The sequence below is a fragment of the Peromyscus californicus genome, unplaced genomic scaffold, assembly GCF_007827085.1.
Source record: "Peromyscus californicus insignis strain IS unplaced genomic scaffold, ASM782708v3 Scaffold_11__1_contigs__length_118956290, whole genome shotgun sequence".
Lineage (NCBI taxonomy): Eukaryota > Metazoa > Chordata > Mammalia > Rodentia > Cricetidae > Peromyscus > Peromyscus californicus.
The window spans coordinates 21,116,939-21,137,071 of NW_026294402.1; the positions used below are offsets into that span (position 1 = coordinate 21,116,939).

The window sequence follows — 20,133 nt, forward strand, 5'->3', positions numbered from 1 at the left end:
TGTAAATATACTACTCATGTATGAAATTCTCAAAATAATAAAAAGAAACAAAACACGGTTGTAGGCTCTATCAAGTATTCCTATCTGTGCCCTTGGGCAACTAAGAGCTGTTCAGTCTGTGGCTCCAAACCACCCCGACTGCAGCTGCCCTCTGGCTTATCTCTGACCCGGTGGTTCTGTTTTTTCACTAGGGGAGAGTGCTCAGCACTCTTCCCACCGCTGCTTCTAATCTTCTTAGAAACCTCAGGGTGCCAGATGTTGCCCTGCTAAAAAAGACAGTGCCCCCCCCATCCCCCAGCACGTTGCCTTCTTGAAGCTTATATGGCAGAAGTTAATTGTGTGTGTTCCAGGTGCTTGTAAGTGTCGCTTGTCCTCAGAACTTGCCGTTGAGGTTGTCTCTTTGGAATCAAGTCAGTGCTGCTAGCTGATTTTATGTGCTTTCCCTCTCTCCTCTAAGTGGGGTGCAGAAAAGGGGAAGACTGTTCATTGGGTGTTCATCTGCCCGGCCTCTGCTGATCTCAGAGAATGCTGACTAGGTCTCAGGCCACCCACAGATACATGCTCTGAGGCAGGGATCCATTTTGGAACCTGGGAGACTATAAATACCACACACTCCTGCCCCTGAGTATGTACCTAAGCAACACTTTCATTTGTACCTTTCAGCTCTTGAGGACAGGGCCTACTATGTATTCACATGTGCCCCCACCCCAAGCATGATGTCGTTTCTACAGCAGGAGAGCTTCAGTATATACTTGTGAAAGTAGCGGGAAGAAGGAGGGATGCAGAAGGGACAGAATTGAAAGCAACGTAACAGAAGATGATCTTCCAGACTAAGAAGTTAGATGGTATCAAATGGAAGACTTGGTAAATAAGTTTGCTGCCCCTAAACATGTGTGAAATCACTTCCCAGGGTGTACCTGGTGAGTTAGAAGACTGAATATCATCAGTACTGATAAAAATATCTGAGACTCTAGGAGCACCCAACATTAGAAATAACAGTGGAGTAGTCATCTAAAGGGACATCTGAGGATGCCCTCAGAGCCTGTAGGTCTCAGGAGGAAGGGTCACAGCTTGCTGAAGGGTTCCGAGGCAGCCACCCCTCGAGTGACCACCTACACAGCCGCCCTGCTCCTGATCTGAGGCTCAGACTGTCTCTAGATTGAGTGTCTCATCATCATCCCTCCCTGGCCCTGCGGCCCTTCCATCTTGGCTTGGGGTTTTAAGTGTGAGAATGTCTGTTTCTTTCTGCCCTTTCCCAATGACGTGAATACTAGTATTGGTGTTCGTGTTCGAGCAGATGTTAAGTGGGCTTGAGCTTTCTATCTTTAGTAGACTGCCTATGGCTTGCTGGAGTGTTGAGAAGGATTCTGAAGTTCAGTTAAAGGTCAATAGAGGGAAGCCCCATGGAAAGAGGTGGCAGGGGCCAGGGATGGTTGGAGAGGAGCCGTGTGGATGTCACCCCCGTTCTACAGAGTGGGCAGGAGTAGCCTAGAGTGGGTGGACTTTATTTTCATTTTTCCTCCAGAGATTTCCCGTGGTGCTCGTCGGTAGGTTGGATGTGGTATCTGTGGATGGGGAGGAAGAGGGTTGATGGGCTTACAACTTCCACCTCTGACCTGTTGACCCCTGATATTTGTGACCAGATCAGACCCAGGATCACAAACAAGCAGGAACAGGAGTCTGTTTACCACATCCCTCCCAGTGAACGTTCTCCAGCAGTTATTTCAGAGGCAATTTAAGCTTCTGTAACCTGAGCTATGACCGGATACTGCTAACTGAGCACATAAGGGGCTGCCTACACTGCTAACCTAGAATCTTCGCTTTGGTAGTTAGAATGTGCTGAGGAAGGGCTAATGGCTTTGAGCTGCCACTGGGTCTGTTTCATAGCAACAGTCAGTTACACAACCATGTTTACTAAGGAGCTTTTACCCAGGGTGAATTTGTCCAGTCAACTCCTTTAAGATATCTTTTTTTTTTCCATATGGAGAAACCGAGGCATGACTTGGTATTTGACTCATCCACACTGGAATGTAGGAGTTTTCAAAGTAACTTGGCCCTCAGGCCTCTTGGCCCATGAAGTTAGCAAATACTCCTTGAATGTTTTATCCATGTCTCTTGTAGGCATTACAAGTATAGCTATGGGTGAGAACATCTAAGCCCTCGGCCTTAAAGTGCTTCAGTAGTTGGGAGAAGATACGTGAAATCCCACAGCAAATAACACTTTAAAGAGAGTAGGAAGTATCCCAAGGAAAGCAACATGTAAGTAGAAACCCTCTGCCGTGGTTGACCAGAAAAGCTGCTTGGGGGCAGTCATACAGTGTCTCTCAGAAAACAGCTGGAGCAAATCTGTGTAGTAGATGGAAGAGAAGTAAGTGGCTAGTGGAGAGAAGGCCCTGAGGCAATCTGTTAGCACCCACCTTTGCCAAATTGTGGATGGAGGTAGTGGTGGCCTCTTATAGGCCTTGAAGGCAGCAGTTGCCTTTCCTGGACCTGCTAGGAAGACAAGCCATTGCGTTAGATAGGATATATTTGCTTAGTTGTTTCAAGAGGGTGAAGTTTATAAGGGCTGGCGAGCCTTCGATGGCATTATGCCTGTAGGCAGCTAGGTTTGACAAACAGGGTTCCCCTCTGCTCTGTACAACCTCTGAAGTGTGGACTACAATGACCAGTGACCATAAATAGGTACATCAGCCTTGGGGATGGAGCGTTATCACCCAACCTACAGTTGACTCTTCTCCAAACCATGTCTGAATTCTCATGCTTCTGCCCATGTACTCACCACAGCCCAGGCCTTGCCTGCATGCTTTACTATATATGCTCACAAATGCTTTAGAAGCAGTTAAGTCTATTAAAGAAAGCATTGTCCTCTAATCTACACCTGCTGTTGGATTCTATCACCCCAGTCGCTGGTTGCAGTCAAGACTCTAGGCCCTAATCTGGAAACTGGGATATTGCCCACTCCTCTTGATGTCTTTGGGTATCCTTCTACCACAGTGGTTCTCAACCTTCCTAATGCTGCGACCCTTCAATATAATTCCTCGTGTTGTGGTGACCCCCCAACCATAAAATTATTTTTGTTGCTACTTCATAACTATAATTTTGCTACTGTTATGAATCATAAATATTTTTGGAGATAGAGGTTTGCCAAAGGGGTCTCGACCCACAGGTTAAGAGCCACTGCTCTCCATACAGCCTTCATCCCAACTTCTCTCCTGGCAAGGCTATTTTGGGTCTCTTCAGGAAGCCCGCTGTGCTGGGTGTGGAGCCAGGGCTCCCTTAGTCCCTCTGTACATCCATTCGACACACTTCACTTTATGTCCTGATAAGACCTTGGCTGCCAAGCAGCCCTGAACCTCACAGGCAGGTAACATGTCCTAAAGTCATGCACATTCCCAGCCTCATGCACACAGTAAGGTGCCATCAGTGCCTGATGAGCAATACAGGATTGTGAGTGAAGATTAATACCGAGCACGAGTCACTGTTGAATTCTTATATTCTTTGGAACTTACTTGAGTTCCTGTCACTTTAAGGGTGCTCTGTGGTAAAATGTGTTTAGCGAAGTTTACTATTTCAACCCCCATTGAGCAGACATCTTGGTGACAGCAGCACATTTGCACTGTTGGGTAGCCATCACCACCGTCTAACTCCAGGACTTTTTCTTCATCCTGCACAGAAGTGCCATACCACTTGAGCAATAGCTCCCACTCCCCTTACCCCAGCCCTCGGAAAGGACCATTCTCTTTCTGTCTTTATCAAATAGCTACTCTTTCCTCACGTAAGTGAGATCACTCAGAGTCATCTTTTTATCATTGACTTATTTCACTTAGTGTGTTTTCAGGGTATGTCTGTGATCTCTGTTGTATATATCAGGATATCCTTCCTTTAAGGATGAATAATACACACACACACACACACACACACACACACACACACACACACACACACCACTTTGTGTTTGTCTGTTTAATTAGCTGATGTATATTGGGGTTGTTTCCATCTTTGGATTTTGAGGAATAGTGTGAGCATTGGTGTGCAAACTCCTTTTCGAGTCCAACTTTCAACTTCTACTGAAAATAGAAGGTGCTTAATCTTGTGGTAAAGTTACTTTTAGAGTTTAGAGACGTCTTAAATATATTTGGAACAGTCATTTTGAATCAAACAAACAGACAAAAAGTCACCTTAAGATAGGATGTGATATAGAAAGATGGGCAGGCTGAGAGTTCACATTCTTATTTCTGTGACCTGTGTGATGATGCTTGGTAACATGAAATGACTTGTTTCAAGTATTGTTTTAATTTTTTTTCCTTACAGCATCAAACTTCTAGCTGTGCAAGAACTTCTTGACAAAGAGGCCCTGGAAAAGGTAAATATTTTGTTCTTTCTGCCACACAGGAAGAATTCTGCTCCTTGACAGAGAGAGCACAGACTGCTGAAGTGGTCTGCTTGTTCGTATTCCCCATAGGCAGTGAAAGCTTCCAGTCACACGCCATTCACTCTTGCAGACCCAAACTTGCTCTGTTCCTTCCAAGCTTTATGAAAGCAGAGGCTGGCTTGTCACAAGCCAGGCGACCCTCTGAAGGTTTCCGGTGCTTCTGAGCAGCAGGAGCAAGGGAGAGGCCTTCTGCATGCTAGCCTTCCACCTTGCCATCCCCTCCTCTCTTCTCCATATTTGATCATCTGAGTGTGTGGGTGAAGGAATTGAGGTCCAGCCATACTTGGTAACCGGCCCAAGGCAAACAAACTCAGTGGAGGAGTGAGGATCTGAACCCCATAGTTCCATTTCTGAAACGATAGCTTCACTGTTTCGCAGACATGGCTGTGATAGTCCATCCCTTTAGGATGTTGCTGGAGATTGGGAAATCACCATCGCACCTGGGAGGTGATTTTGGTTCATTTCTGTCTTCCCTGTTAGAGTCAACCCTGGAACTGACAGCCTTTTGCTTGTGGTTCTAGGTGTGAGGAGGAATGGGTTCAGCAATGCAGGCTAGGCGGGTGCCTAGGAGGCCAGGTCCTAAAATGCCATAGTGGGACCTATTGTACTCATGAAGTAGTTACACTCCCCCAGGGCTAGCTCAGGACTCTTCCTACAAATGTTGCTGCGACTGTTGATTGTAATCTGTAGGTTGACATGAAACTAAGTGGTTTGAAAGATAAACATCCAAATGGTATTTATTTTCGGAATTTAAAATGTTTGGATTAGTGCTCAGTCCCTTGGTACTGAAATGAAGAAGGTCTTGAAATCAGTACCAAGCAGTACTGTGAAGGTTGGGGAGTGGCCTAAGCTCTGAGGCACCACTTGGCTCCTTTTCCATGATGGGTGAAGCAGGGACAGTGCCTCCTCTGGACCTTAGAAAGGCAAGATGCGATGCTGTGGGATGGTCTGTATGTCAAGTGTGTTGCTGATTGGTCAATAAATAAATCACTGATTGGCCCGTGGCCAGGCAGGAAGTATAGGCGGGACAAAGAGGAGAATAGAGCTGGGAAGTGGAAGGCTGAGAGGAGAGACACTGCCAGCCGCCATGATGACAAACAGCATGTGAAGTACCGGTAAGCCACGAGCCATGTGGCAAGGTATAGATTAATAGAAATGGATTAATTTAAGCTGTAAGAACAGTTAACAAGAAGCCTGCCATGGCCATACAGTTTGAAACCAATATAAGTGTCTGTGTTTACTTGATCGGGTTTGAGCGGCTTGGGACTGGCGGGTGAGAGAGATTTGTCCTGACTGTGGGCCAGGCAGGAAAACTCTAGCTACAATGCGAGGCAAATGAGCTAATGTAGCCAAATGGCTCTCTGGATGCCTAAGCACTCTGCCCATGTTAATTCTTAATTCTTCCTATCAGTTCTTCATAGACATCTAGCTATTAAGACATACTGTGATGACTATAAAAGCTATCAATGGGCCAAATGGCAACCTTGATTGTAGATAGTAAATTAGATAAAGGAACTAAATTAACAATAACTTTCCCTGCAGCTGATGACTTGTTTGTGGTCATTTAAGAGAATGGCCTGGTCTTTAGGAACCACAGGAAGGAATATAGGAATGGATCTTAACAATCATTCTGAAAAGATTCCAGAGACGGTGGAGAGAAAGAGAGGTGGGGGGGGGAGGAGAGAGGGAAGGATATCCATCCACATCTATCTCTGTCTGTTTGTCTATCATCTATCATCTATCTATCTATCTATCTATCTATCTATCTATCTATCATCTATCTGTCTTTCTATCATCTATCTGTCTGTCTATCTGTCTATCTATCTATCTATCTATCTATCTATCTATCTATCTATCTCTATCTGTCTATCTACCTATCTATTTATAGAGAAGAGATAAGCAGATGGGGTAGAATACAAATCATTGGACTGTCTGTTGTAGATGTAACCATCCGTCTTATTAAATAAGAAACACAGAGCCGATTCAGAGAAGAAAGCCAAGAGGTCAGAGCTAAGAGCCTTACCCTTCCTGCTTCAGCCAAGAGAGCTCTCCGAAAGGGGCCTACTTCCTGTCTGTTCATCTTTATATAGACTGTCTGTTCTTCCTTCTTATTGGTTGTAAACCCAAACACATGACTGCTTCGTCACTGCCTGTATGTACAGCCCTCCAGGTCCTCTATGGTATTGAGATTAAAGGCGTGTATCTCCAATGTTGGCTGTATCCTTGAACACATAGAGATTTACCTAGCTCTGTCTACCAAGTGCTGGGATTAAAGGTGTGCGCCACCACCGCCACGCTTTTGCTATAGCTCTAATAGCTCTGACCCCTGGGCAACTTTATTTATTAACATACAATTAAAATCACATTTCAGTACAAGTAAAATACCACCACATTCTGTGTAAACAGATATATGACTGTTCTTTGTATGTTCTTGAAACTGTTTAAACCTATTCCATTTTTTTCTTTGTAGTATTATTCTCTCCAGTTATGTGGTGATATTTTATTTGTGCTCTAATAAATCTTGCCTGGAGATCAGAGGAAAGCCAGTCATTATAAGTAAGCACAAAAGTCATGCAATGTTAGCACACGCCTTTAATCCTATCACTTGGGAGGCAGGGATCTGTCTGGATCTATGTGAGTTCAAGGCTGCACTGGGAACAGAGCCAGGTGTGGTAGCACATGCCTTAAATTCCAACACTAGTTAACCATGGAGGTCTGGAGGTCTGTACAGGCAGACAGGAAGTGACAGAGCTGGGCAGGAAGAGGAAGTGATGTAGCTGGACAGAGAGAGCAAATCAGATGGCAGAACAGCCCAGCATATGGGCATGGGTAGACAGGAAGTAGCTCACTTTTGGAAGCTGTGGAGTTTTGGTGAGGTGAGGTTAGCTGTGGCTGTTCCTATTCCTCTGATCTCTCTCAGGCTTTAACCCCAATTTTTGGCTCTGTGGGTTTTTTTTTGTTTTGTTTTTTTATTAATAAGACCATTTAGAAATTCATCTACACAATTATTTGTTTTACTTCCTGATGTTGAAAAGTTAGAAACAAATCTTGCCATACATAGAGCTTCCACATCCAGTGCATCAGCATAATAAAAATACAGGCACCAAAAATACCAGTTATGTCTTTGAAGTGGTTACTGTCTAATTTAGAGAGACCACATAGCCAGGCCAATTGAGGGACCAAAGCTGCAAAATGGATCAGAGAGGTGGTGTCAGGCTTGCTGTGGCTGGCTGCCAGCCAGTGAGCCATTGTGCCGCCCTGAGAACCAGGCTTCTCTGGCTCTGCTCCAAAGCTTGCCTTCTCCTTCCTTTCTGAATTATCTTGGGTTACTTATCCTCTGTGCCCCAGGTTCCCAGCTGTAAAATGAAAATCATAATCCCTAATTCAGAAAGGTTTGGAAGAGAGTTAAGTGGGCATTCTAGGTAAAGGTGCTTAGTAGGACATCTGGGTCTGAGAGGTCTCCAGAAGTTAGCTTCTGTATATACTACTTCCCTCATCCCCACCTCCAGCTGTCCTCCTTGTCCTCCCTTCCGCCCTTTCAGTAAGCCTGATGGTGGGTTTTTACCATCTCATCTCGACAGATGACCAGCAGAAAATTTTACAGGACCGTTGAAATGTACGCAAGGACCTATGGGGAGCCAAGTTCTGGCAGTTCACGTCTCTCTTCTGTGCAGTTTCTGCTCATTTGCTCATTCATTCTTGGAGTGTTTGTTGAGGTTTCTGTGTGCTGGGCAAGTAAACATTTTTAGAAAATCCCCGAAGCAGCCGGTAGTTATGCACTCGGTATCCAGTTATATTTTGAGTGATACATGAATTAGTCCTTTTTGTTTGTTTGTTTGTTTTTTTGCAGTAAGATTGGTTCAATGGTTTGTTGAGATAAGATATGCTCCTTGAAGAGCCTTATGGATGATAGATTCCTTTCTACTAGGTCAAGGCTAGAGTGTCACTGTGAAAAGGGCCTGGTAAACCATGCAGCTTTGCTATTCAAAGTGTTGTCCCTGCACCGGTAGCTCTGGAAGGTCCTTAGAAATGTGGAACTTTGACCCTTAGCTCAGACCCACCGAGTCAGAGCCACATCCTGCAGAGACCCCAGGTGTCTGGTGTGCATCAAAGTCCCCTAACTGTTAAGGAGAGGATCATTTACTAGCTCCATAGTGATTATTGACTAGCCTGTGATAGTCAGAAACCTACTAGAGGCCGAAGACTTTGCTTTTACGTCCAATGAAGCTCCTTTGGGGGTACGTGTGTGTGTGTGTGTGTGTGTGTGTGTGTGTGTGTGTGTGTGTGTGTTTCATGCCATACAATGCTTAAGTTCCAGGAGCAGTAAGAAGGATGCTCATCAACTGCCTGTCTGTGTTCTTTGCTTTGAGTGTAGGACCTTTCGTTTTCCAGGATTTAAAAACAGATTCATGCGTTTAAATGCGGCGTTACATGAAAGGAAATAAAAACATTGGTACAGCTTGATTTAGAGAGATCTTTTTCAATGACCCTTTCAAACAGCTTCCTGCAAGGCTGCAGACAATAGTTTGGCCAGCCATTCTGGCTAGAGATAACCTTCACCCTGGCAGTACAGAGGGCCGCCACCAGCTGACCTACTGTGATGAACGCCCAACTTGGGCTCAGCCTCCCTGGGACACAGGCCATCCAGTTCACAACTGCTGCTTATTTTGCCCTGAGTCCTCAAGGCTGCTACTCTGTTACCAGTCCTAGATCAGCTGATGTTATACTCTGTCTTCTAGAGCTAGCTCCAAGGGTATAGACAGTTTGAGTCTCAGGTTGGTTATTTACCAGTGAGAGGCCTGCTGGGCAGGTTATCCCACAAACTTCATTTTGTTTTTTGTTTTTTGTTTTTAACCCCTAGCATGCAAAGTTACAATTGTAACATCATTGGAATTTTGTGAGAATAAATTAATGTTAATAAAATAACTGGAATAACAATGCAGCAAAAGAGATCTTGTATTGTAAACACCAGTGTGTCAGCATCTAATTACCCTACCACTGCCTGTGAACTGCTGTTCCTTGTCACGGTCATCATCCTCGTACTTAGTACTGCTGCCTTTTCCTCTCTTGAGAAGCTTATTCAGTATTTCTGTTGTCATTAGAAGATGTTAAAGAAAAAGCCATGACCCCTTTCACCTCCATTTGCCAAACTTGGAGAGCAAGGTGCCCTTTGCCCCTCTCTGCTACTGCTGCCCTGAGATGTGAGATGTTTCTCTTCAAATACTGGCTTTGAAATGCAACTCTTTGTTTAATTTTCTGGTAGGTGAGACAAATGCTTTCTGAGCCCCACTTTGGAGTTTTCTCTGTGTTAAAAGTGTATATTTGTTTCCCCAGCAAGCCTGGGGTTGGAAAAAAATAACTTAATACAGCAGTCGCTCTTTCAGCCAGACCCTAGTGCTGAGCAACATTGGAATTAGAAGCTAATAGTTCCCTAGAGATCTTCAGAAGGAATAGGCTGCAAACCGTTTTCATATAGATGTGCATACTAAGCTAAAAATGCTAGCTAGGCTCCTGGCAGTAACTGGTGTTTCAAACTCACTGAAATGCACTAATAAAGCCTCATCTTTGTTACACGCCTTTATAGTGGCTTCTGTTGTGATTTGGATTTCCATTTAATTTAGCTTGCGTGACAGTGCAGTAGCTGTCCTGTTCCTAATTGTACTTTTCACTTTACACTTGAATGGTCCGTATAGAATCACAAAATGTTTCAACCGAGGGAGACTTTTAAAATTATGTAAACCAACCCTATATATTTTTAAGAAAGGACCTCGAGACCAAGGGTACTGAGGTGTCCCTCTCTCCTGGGGCCATATCTGGTTTGTTGGTCAGGCAAGGACCTTTCCACCTAGTGGCCCGGCTACCATATCTGGATGGTCACATAACCAGTGAAGAATGTATAGAATGATGGAGCACGTGGAAGGGACACACCCTGCACTTGGGCTAAGATACTGGAAAGTATGTCCTTTAAAAATCCCAGCATGAGATCCGTCAGATCTCCAGTGTTATTTCCCCCCTCTCACTTAGTTCCTCATTAGTTGGAGCTTAATGTGAAGGTCACGTTGAGTGGTTGGTATTCACACATCTATGAAGGTTGTTTGTTTTCTCACTGTGTTGAGCAGAGCTGCACGTGGTCATAATTAATCTCTCATTGCCATCCTTTGCCTGGCAGGAAGCTGGCCACTTTTCTTTCAAAGGACTAGTGGGCAGACATGGGGCTCCCCAGGGAGGTTCCAGTCTCTAGTAGTAGTGTCTGACTCTGACAGAAGCTTGCTGTAGCTTCCAGCCTCCAGGCAGCTCTACTTCCCATTCTGCACCCTGGGGTCTACCCACGAACCTCACTGATGGGCCTTGGAGCATCTTGGTGAATTGTGGGCCAGGCTTTGTAGTCTGTTTAAAGGAGGTGTGTAGATGAAATTCTAAACGGTCTTAGTAAATAAGAAACACAGAGCCAAATGCAGAGTTAAAAGCCCAAAAGATCACAGCACTAGCGAAGCCTTTAGCTTACCAGTCACTGCCGTCCTTCACCTCAGAGAGAGACCTTCTCCTGTGTGACCCCTCTTTTTATTGCCTTTCTGTTCTACCTTCTCATTGACTTTAAACCCAACCACATGATTTCCTCATCACTGCCTGTCTATACAGGCCTCCAGGACTCTATGGTTTGTACTGAGATTAAAGGTTCGGGTCACCACTTGGCTGTGTCCTTGAACACACAGAGACTCTGCCTGCCATGTGGCCAGATTAAGGGCATGTTCCTCCACTGCTGGACTTCTGCTAAATGGCTTGCTTTTAGCTCTGACCCCCAGGCAACTTTATTTATTGGCATACAAATAAAATCACATTTCAGCACAAATAAAATAACACCATAGAGGTGGGGCTGCAGGTGCAGCTTAGTGTCAGAATGCTTGCCTATAGCGTGCACATACAAGGTCTGGCTTTAATCCCCAGTAGCAGCAGAAGAGTGGAGACAAAGAATTTGACATCCCCAAGATACTATGTATATACCCAGGGGCTTACACGGTCTTTATATTTCCCCAAATGAAACTTTTAAAATCTTTTTAGCTTTATCAAAAGCAAGCATATACATAGTGAGAGGTTGCTTTAAATCCATCATATTGGCAGTGTTTTAAAAACAGTGTGTAAAGTTGCAGCTGCTAAATGCAGCATGCGGGTCATTTCTGTGCAGGGCAGGTGACATGAGACTGACCCTCAAGTAAGTGTGTGACGTTGGCCTCAGAGATGCTCCTCCTCTTTAACCAGGTTGTGTGTGTGTTTGTGTGTGTGTGTGTGTGTGTGTGTGTATGTGTGTGTGTGTGTGTGTGTGTGTTCCCGGATATATCTCTTAATGAAACAGTCCATGAAGATACATGACAATAGGCACATTGCCACACACTCTTCAGTTGTGAACAGTTGGAGGCAGCTCAGTGTTGTAGAGGATGATAGATAGGTAGATATCCATAGATGGTAGATATTCGATGGTAGATAGGCTCCAAGGATGGGTATGTGACTACCATAAATAGGAAAACATGTAGCCGGGTAGGAATGTGATATACCTTTTACCAAGGAGGAGACTAAGCTTCTACTTGCTTTGATAACAGCCATGTGTAAATATGTATTTATTCCTTCAGCCAGTAGTTACTGAGCCCCATCTCCTATTAGACATTGTGCTAGCAGATGTCCACATTTGTGAACAAGAAGCTCCCATGGTAGCTGATAAGGAGACCACCATTAGCTGTTACACAACTATTTAATTACATGGGTGAAACTGAAAAACTCTGAACAGAGTAGAAAAGGCTGGTTGTCGGGAAAGGGGCCCTAACCTAACGTGCTCATGGCATCCAGGAAATACGAAAACCACATAATTGGGTAGGTTCTTATTTTCCTTTGTAATATTCATTGTAATTCTCCAAGTAATATTCCTGGATTGAACATTGTAAGACCCTTTGGTAGATGCCATGGGAGGAGGAGCAGGAGGAAGGAGCGTTAAGGAAGGAGACCCATGGTCTCTGAGGGTTGGGATGGTGCACAGAAATGGAGCAGCCCCTCTGAATGGCCTGGCGTCCTGCACCATGGGTGCTGATAGACCACAGCAGCTGGCTTGTCCTCATGAAGTTATTACTGAAATCCAGGCCTATCCACCCATTTAACTCAGTGTCTGTGGCTGCTCTTAAGCCACAAGGACAGAGTCCAGGGGTTGTAACAGAGATAGTCTATCCCGCAGACCTCAAGCTGTCTATCAGTTAGCCCTTTTTATTTACAATTTGCTGACTCCTTTTCTAGATAAGTGGTATCCTTTAAGAGTCACCCGAAAACTACAGGCTCTTACTCCAAAAAAAATGCATGTATGAACTTTTACACATGGTCAACTTCCCTTATTTCAGAGGAGCCTACAAGGCTCCTCGGGATCTTACTACTGATGAAGGTAGGATTCATTTCTTCACACTAGATACGTTGAGTCATTTCTTCTTGTCCACATGGATATGTCTTGTAGATGTGGTTTTAATCATGGGATGAATTTGCCCAAGGCCGTGGAGCACAGTGTCCAAGGTCAGGGAGAGAGATTTTGTGGTCATATCCGGTCAAATTTTGCACACTGTGTCGAAACAGTCTCTCTCAGTTCCTTCCTGTGGCTTTTGGGCACCCCCACAGTGGGGGACTTAAGGGGTGTTACCTGCTTGTCAGAGCATCTGTGCTCCCATTCTTACCCCATCAGACACATTTAGGTTTCCTGAAACCTGGGTTGAAACTTGACCCCCTTTTTCTTTGCCCCTGTCCTGTTTCTTTTTGTTGGTACTTTATCCAAATGAAAGTCTCATTGCCCATAGCCAGGCTTCATCCTGCTTCAGCTCTCCTTCCTGCTTAAGAGCCTGGCCCTTCTTTAATAATATTAACAATCTAATAAACCGTAGCTTACCTTAGCCAGTTTCGTATCTGATTCAAAGCACTTTTAGTTGTAGAAGCTTCGCTTTGGGGCCAGAGAGATGGCTCAGCAGGTAAAGATGCCTGTTGCCAAGCGTGATGACCTAAGTTCAATCCCTGGAACTCACTAGTGGAGAGAACTAACTCCTGAAATTGTCTTCTGACCTCCATAGTTGGGCATGTGCACAGAACACACACACACACACACACACACACACACACACACACACACACACACACACACACAGTGTACAATATATTTTCTATTTTTAAAGGTTATTGTTAAATTATTATGTTAAATTTTTTGTATGTAATGTCTTGAGTAATTTTTTTATACCTATATTTTCATACTGAAAATCAATTGATTTAGCTTTAAAAATCTTTCAATTGTTTTTGTTTTGGGGGTATTTTGAGACAGGATCTCATGTAGCTTAGGCTGGCTTTAGATTCCTAACCTCCTGCATCTACCTCCCAAGTGCTGGGATTAGAATCATGTGCTACTATATCTACCTTTAAAAGTGTTTTGAAGTCACAGAAGTATGAATTGGCAATATAAGGAAATCAATCACCCATGGAGTAAGTGTGGCCTATCAGCTGACCCTTTAGGGAGCTGACTGCCATCTTCTGCCTGTCTGCTTGTATTTGGGGGCTACTCCTCTGATGGCCTAACTTGGTTTCCTGCATACTCTAAAAGTTCTGTCACTACATCTTAGTCTTTTAGTTGATTCTAGATTTATAGAGGAAATGAACAGAGATTGTGTACATGTGAATCATAGATGTAGACAGAGGCTATGGCTGTGTCTATAAAAAAAAGAACAGAGGCCAATTCAGTCATCAGAGAGGTCTGGCCCATTGGAAGTTGTTCAAGTCTAAATGTGCACAGGAGAACTAACTTTATTTTTGCCTTAAGAAGTCAGTCCTCTATGTTTTACTAAGACTTCTGTTTCCGCCAGTCTGAGAGAGTTTTACTGGCCTGTCACGGTGGCTCATGACTTCATGAAGTTCCTAGCCCATGTGCCCGCTACAGCTTTTTCAGTGCTGGCTTGCCCACCTCGAGATGCCTTCCCCCCTCTGCTATCTGCAGCCTGCACTTCTGATCATGGCTGTATAGCTTATATCAGAATAACCTTCCCTCAGCTAACAATATAAACTGGGTAAACTGCACTCAGGTATTGCAAGGTTCCAAAGGGCAGCCAAAGCAGGCAGAAACTACAGGAGCTACAAGTGAGGAGGGAATCTGCATGGAGTGAGGTCCATTTCAGAGGGACTTGCCCTACCTCCCCAGAGGTGGGAAGCCGCAGGCCTGGCAGAAGGGTGAGGTTTGCCGAGGGGTAGGGAATGCTCTGCAGGAGCTTGCAACTCCTCTGATTTTCTCTGTTGTTTTCTGTCTTCTGATGTTACTGCTTTCTTCTCCCTGCATTTTCTTTAGCTTATTCTTGCTTTGGAAGCTTAGATTATTGATTTGAAACTCATTTTTACTGACCGGTGTCAAAAGGCTCCCAGTTGTAAATTGATCTCTGCTGTAGACAAGTCCCTTACACTTTTGTATACTGCGGCTTCAGTTTTATCCATGCCAAGGTCTTTACGTTCCCTTGTGATTTCGTTTTTAACCTTTTGGTATTTCCAAGTGACTCGTTTAATTTCCACACATCTGTAAATTCTCCAAACTTACTGTTCTTATTAATTTCCTGTTTTTATTTCATCTTGTTGTGGTCAGGGAGCATGTTTTCTTTGACTTTTGTCTTTGTAAATGTGTTGATACGTGTTTCCTAGCTCAGTGTCTGATCTGTCTGGAGAGCTCCCCGTGCATGTCAGAAGGTGTGTATTATGAGATATTTGCAGTGACTGTAGGTCTCGTTGGTTCATGGTTTTGATTTATGTTATGTTCTTGTCAATCACCTGTCTAGTCAAACCATCCATTTAACTGTTGTTGGTGAATTCTGTCAGTTGAGTATTTGGGGCCCTGTTATTAAGTTTATAATGATTATATTATTCTAATCATTTGTCACTTTTATTATATATTGTCCCTTATCATCTTTAATTTTTAGTAATGTTTTTTGTTTTAAAACCAAAAAAATTTTTTTCTTTCTTTTTTTGGTTTCTCAAGACAGGATTTCTCTGTGTAGCCCTGGCTGTCCAGGAACTCTCTCTGTAGAGCAAGCTAGTCTCTAACTCAGAGAGATCTGCTTGCCTCTGCCACCCTAGTACTGGGAGATTAAAGGTGTGCACCACCACACCAGCTGCAGTCCATTTTTTTGACCTTAATATAGTTTCTCTTTGCATGATATATCCTTTTTTTTTGCTATCACTTTCAACTTAGGCCTTTGCATGTCAGTTGTAACTCTTATATGCTGCATATAGTTGAGTCTTGATTTTTATATAGCTCTATTGTGTCCACTTTTTAACCCATTCACATTTAGTATTATGAATGCCGTGGTTGAGTGTGTGACCACATTTCACCCTGGGTTGTCTTGTCTTTGGTCTTTTTGCTGTTATCCTGTACTACTTTACTCTTAAATATTAAGCAAACATTTTTCCTTTATTTCTTTTTTTCTTACTTACTGATTTTTTGAGAAAGGGTCTCACTATGTAGCCCAGACTAGCCTTGAACTTGTGGCAATCCTCCTGTTCCAGCCTCCTGAATGAAAGGATTATAGGCATAAGCCATAACACCCAGCTTGAGTAAATATTTGTGGTGTAGCATTTTAACTTCTTTAATCCTTTTTTTCCCACAAATATTTGTGTTCTTAGTGGTTGTTTCAGGATTTATCATAATACCTTAATTTACAAGGTTACAATAACTGCTTTCAAATGTCTGCAGTCTCAGATTTTTGCTTCCAATTCCAGTAAGCTGTAGAAACATTTGTGCTCTAGAACTCCATCCCATCATCCCCTTTTATACTAGTGTTGTGCATATTAATATATATTTTGCAGACTGACTATGCATTGTTGTAATTGTTTTTTATATTTTTATGTCCTTTAAAGAAGGCAAGTGGTAGAACAAGCATTTACTTGTATATTAGCTATGAGAATCCTCACTTATAGTCATGCCTGATTATTTGTGCCAGTGGATTTGAGTTTCCACTTTGGTGTGATTTCTAAAACATCATTATTTCTTCCTAGCTCCTTTCAACTTTATTGATGTAAATGTATTGCATTTTAAAACAGTCCAGTCCCAAATACACTTATATGTATGCTGTCTTATACAGCCTCCATCCCCATGGGTGGAGTTGAAATCAGGACCATGTACATGCTGAGTGCTCTGTCCAGCTGAGCCACACCCCCAATCCCTACAGTTGCTTCTTAAATGAGCTAATGTAAGAATAGAAATAGGCTCCCATAACAGCAACTACAATTGCTTTTAAGGGTGTTGGTCTTTTTTTCTTAAGGTTTCCAATTAGTGTGCGGTCACTTGCTTTTAACCTAAATAACATTAATTTTTAAATTAGTAAAATATGATTATATCATTTCCTCCTTTCTTTTTCCTCCCTCCAACCTTGTCCATCCCCTTTCTCTTAAATTCAAGGCTCCTTTTTCTTTGATTATTATTGTTACATATACATTATAGTTGCATATATATATATATACATACTTTTACACACACACACACACACACACACACACACACACACACACACACCCCATGGTAAGTTTGTTTAGTGTGGCTTGTACGTATTTAATTTTAAGGCTGATCACCTTGTATGGGATAACAAATTAGAGGGCTTGCCCCTGGAGAAGATGAATTCTCCCTCTTTCAGTTGCCATTAGTTTCAGTAGCTCTTTGTCTGGGGCTGGGGACCCATGAGATTTCCCTCTTCCATAACAACATGTCTATTGGTCTTGTCATTGTTCAGGTCTTGTTTAAGTAGCCACACTGTTGGGATACCAGGGGTGTAGTTTCCCTGTCATTTCTAGGAGCCATGATCTCACAGCAGACTTTCTGGTCCTTTGCCTGCTACAATCCTCCTGAGTGTTAGGTACAGGAGTTGTGTGGTAGATGTATCCACTGGGGCTCACATCCTATGATCAGTTGATCTCTGCATTTTGACCAGTTGTGGTTTTCTATAATGGTGTCCATCTGTTGCAAAGAGAAGCTTCTTTGATGAGGGCTAAGAGCTACACTTCTGTAGATCCAAGGATACATTTTAGAATGCAGTTAGGAATTTTGCTGGTCTAATAAAGTGGCCATAGTAGGTTTTCCTCTGAGATCCATGACTTCACAAGCCCCGAGTAGTTGGCTAGGTTCCGGTACCAGGCCTGATTTCCCTCCTGTTCAGCCTCCAGTACAATAAGAGAACAGTTGGTTACTGCCAAGATCTGAGTGCCACTTTAGGGATATATGTTGTCTGCTATGCTGGTTGTAACTTCAAAGTATTTCTCATCAGGTAAGTCTCTTGGCAAAAAATTCACTTGTTTTTTGTTTGTCTACAATTTTGTTCTCTCTTAGCCTTTGAAAAGCAGTCTTCCTGATTGTAAAATTGGTTGGCAGTCAGTTTTCTTTCAGCACGTTGAATACGGCGTCTCTCTCCTCCTCTCCATCCCTTCCTTTCTTCCTGCCTTTTTGGTTCTAGGATGGGGTCTCATGTAGCCCAGGCTAGCCCTGAACTTAATGTATAGCCAAGGATGATCTTGAAATTCTGATCCTCCTGCCTTCATCATCCAAATGTTGGGATTATAGGTGTCCACCACTCTCCTGGCTTGAATATGTCATTCTCCTGCCCTTGGCCTCCATTGTTCCTGTTGCCAAGTTCAGCAGTCAGTCTCACTGGGAACGGGGGACTTTCGACAATTGGATGTATTCCTGGGGTGGGCACTGCCATGTTTGATCTATTAGGTTACTTAAGAGTGACTCATACATGTTTCCTTAGTGCTCCAAGGCTGGTTCTGCCTTATGGCACAGGTTCTTTTCTTTGAGATGAGCTTTAAGGCATTGTCAGTGAAACAAAAGTTTCACATGGTTTGGACAAAGGGAAAAAGAAAATGACAAAATATCAAGATATTCTAGAAACACCGAGGATTTTGTAGTGAGCAGACATTGAGTTTGACTCTTCTAGCATTTGTCTCAGTACGTGGGTACATGGATGTATACATGGATGTATACATGGGTAGGTGGTGAGTAAGTATATGGATGGAATAGCTGAATGACAGGGAGACAAATAGAAATAAAATATATCAGACTGCTACATAAAATTGATCTTCTGCTAGAAACCGTAGTGAAAACTGTTGTTAGTCAGTTTGTTGGCTTGGAAGAGGGCTGCTCTGGGATTTTTCAGTATTGGAAGGCATCTCTTTGTCTTTACTTCACTTTTTAACAGAAAGAAAAACGCACTCAGGTCAGTACCGGCCCTCATGATGGCTGCACATAGCCAACACCACCTGTAGATGCTGTGACAGCCATGTGTTGGGTATTCTACAGTTTCCCGGCTTTCCTAGACCATCCTCAATGCTTATCTTATCAGGAAATACAACCAATGGCTTAGTCCTGGGAAGAACTTTCAGTTCACTCTTTTTAGAAAATGCTTAGGCTTTTCATGAGTGATTCATTCATTCATTGGTTTCTGAAGAATGGTTTGGTATTCGTCAAAGTTCAGGATAGTCGGCCTTTGAAAAGAAACCAAGGGCTTACAGGTGAAACTGGTTTTGCTGAGTTGTTAGACACACCGATGTGGTTGTTCTCAGCAGTAAAATATCCTGACTGAGCTGGTCCCTAAAGTCTGCTTTGCCAGAAATAATTCAGAGGAGCATTCTAACAAATTGTCAATTCTGCATTTAGCATGAATGATTCTTACAGCTGACAGAATGTTTTTATTAACCTTCAAAGACATTGATATGATGACTTTGGGCCTTAAGAGTGTATACTCCTTGGAAAATGTCCAACCGGGCTTCAGAGATTTTGACCCATCTGGGTAGTGATTCAGAAGTGTGCATGATACCAGGATGGAAGACTTGTGTCCGGGTCCTAGACTGGGCTTTCCCACCACATACAACTACTACCACTCACTCCTGCCCATTCCTAAGCCTACTCCACCTCAACTTTGCCCATGAAATACAGATTCTGTCTATTATACAGAGTTAGCTAGGGTGGACACAGAGAGCCAAAGAAAGCCACACAGCTCCTTGTCTGTGAGTTGCTCTGAAGTCCCCTGCCCTAGTGCTTTTATTTGCCAGTGGTTCTCTGTATGGATGGACAGTTAAGAGATCTTGAGTTGCCCTGCAGAAGCACAAATGATTCACTACATCATCTTCCCAGTGTGACTGTTCTAGCTCTCAGATCTCCAGGGACCAGAAGTGTCCAGGACTAATGCAGATCCCCAGCATTTGTGAGACAAAGCATCAACATTGAAGAAGTTCCGGGGCTTTGCCTAAATGCCAGTATTTTCACAAGTTGCTGGGGGCGACAGGAAATCTCCCAAGGCTTGTGGCCTGTAAGACTGCAGGTTTTCGTCATAGCCAGCCTCCTCCCTCTCCTCTCCACTGGGTGGAGAATCAGCTGCTCTCTGTAGACGGTTGGTTTGCTCTCTCTCTGCAGCTGCCTCCTTTTGTCACTGTTTGTCTGACTGTGTTCGTGAATAAGGGATGTAATGTGTTGATGCTTCATTTCAGGATGAGGCAGGGGCAGTTTTGAGGTTTTGGTAACAGCAGTTAATGAGCTTTTTTATGGAAAATGGAAAGCCCTATGTCTTCTTCTTGGGTAAAGTTTAAGCCAACTAAGTGATATTTTTTACCATGGGTAGATGAAATTTCTAGAATTTGAAAATCTGGGAGAGAAATTCAATATAAGATTA

General features: G+C 43.4%; 1 protein-coding gene across 1 annotated transcript in view; it reads left to right on the forward strand.

The window, feature by feature from the left end:
• Positions 1-20,133, forward strand: part of Eepd1 (endonuclease/exonuclease/phosphatase family domain containing 1) — a 109,214-nt gene that overhangs the window by 60,078 nt on the left and 29,003 nt on the right. The window contains exon 3 of the mRNA XM_052755134.1: positions 4,312-4,363. Coding sequence (XP_052611094.1) covers positions 4,312-4,363 — 52 coding nt within the window. The remainder of the gene's footprint in view (positions 1-4,311; positions 4,364-20,133) is intronic.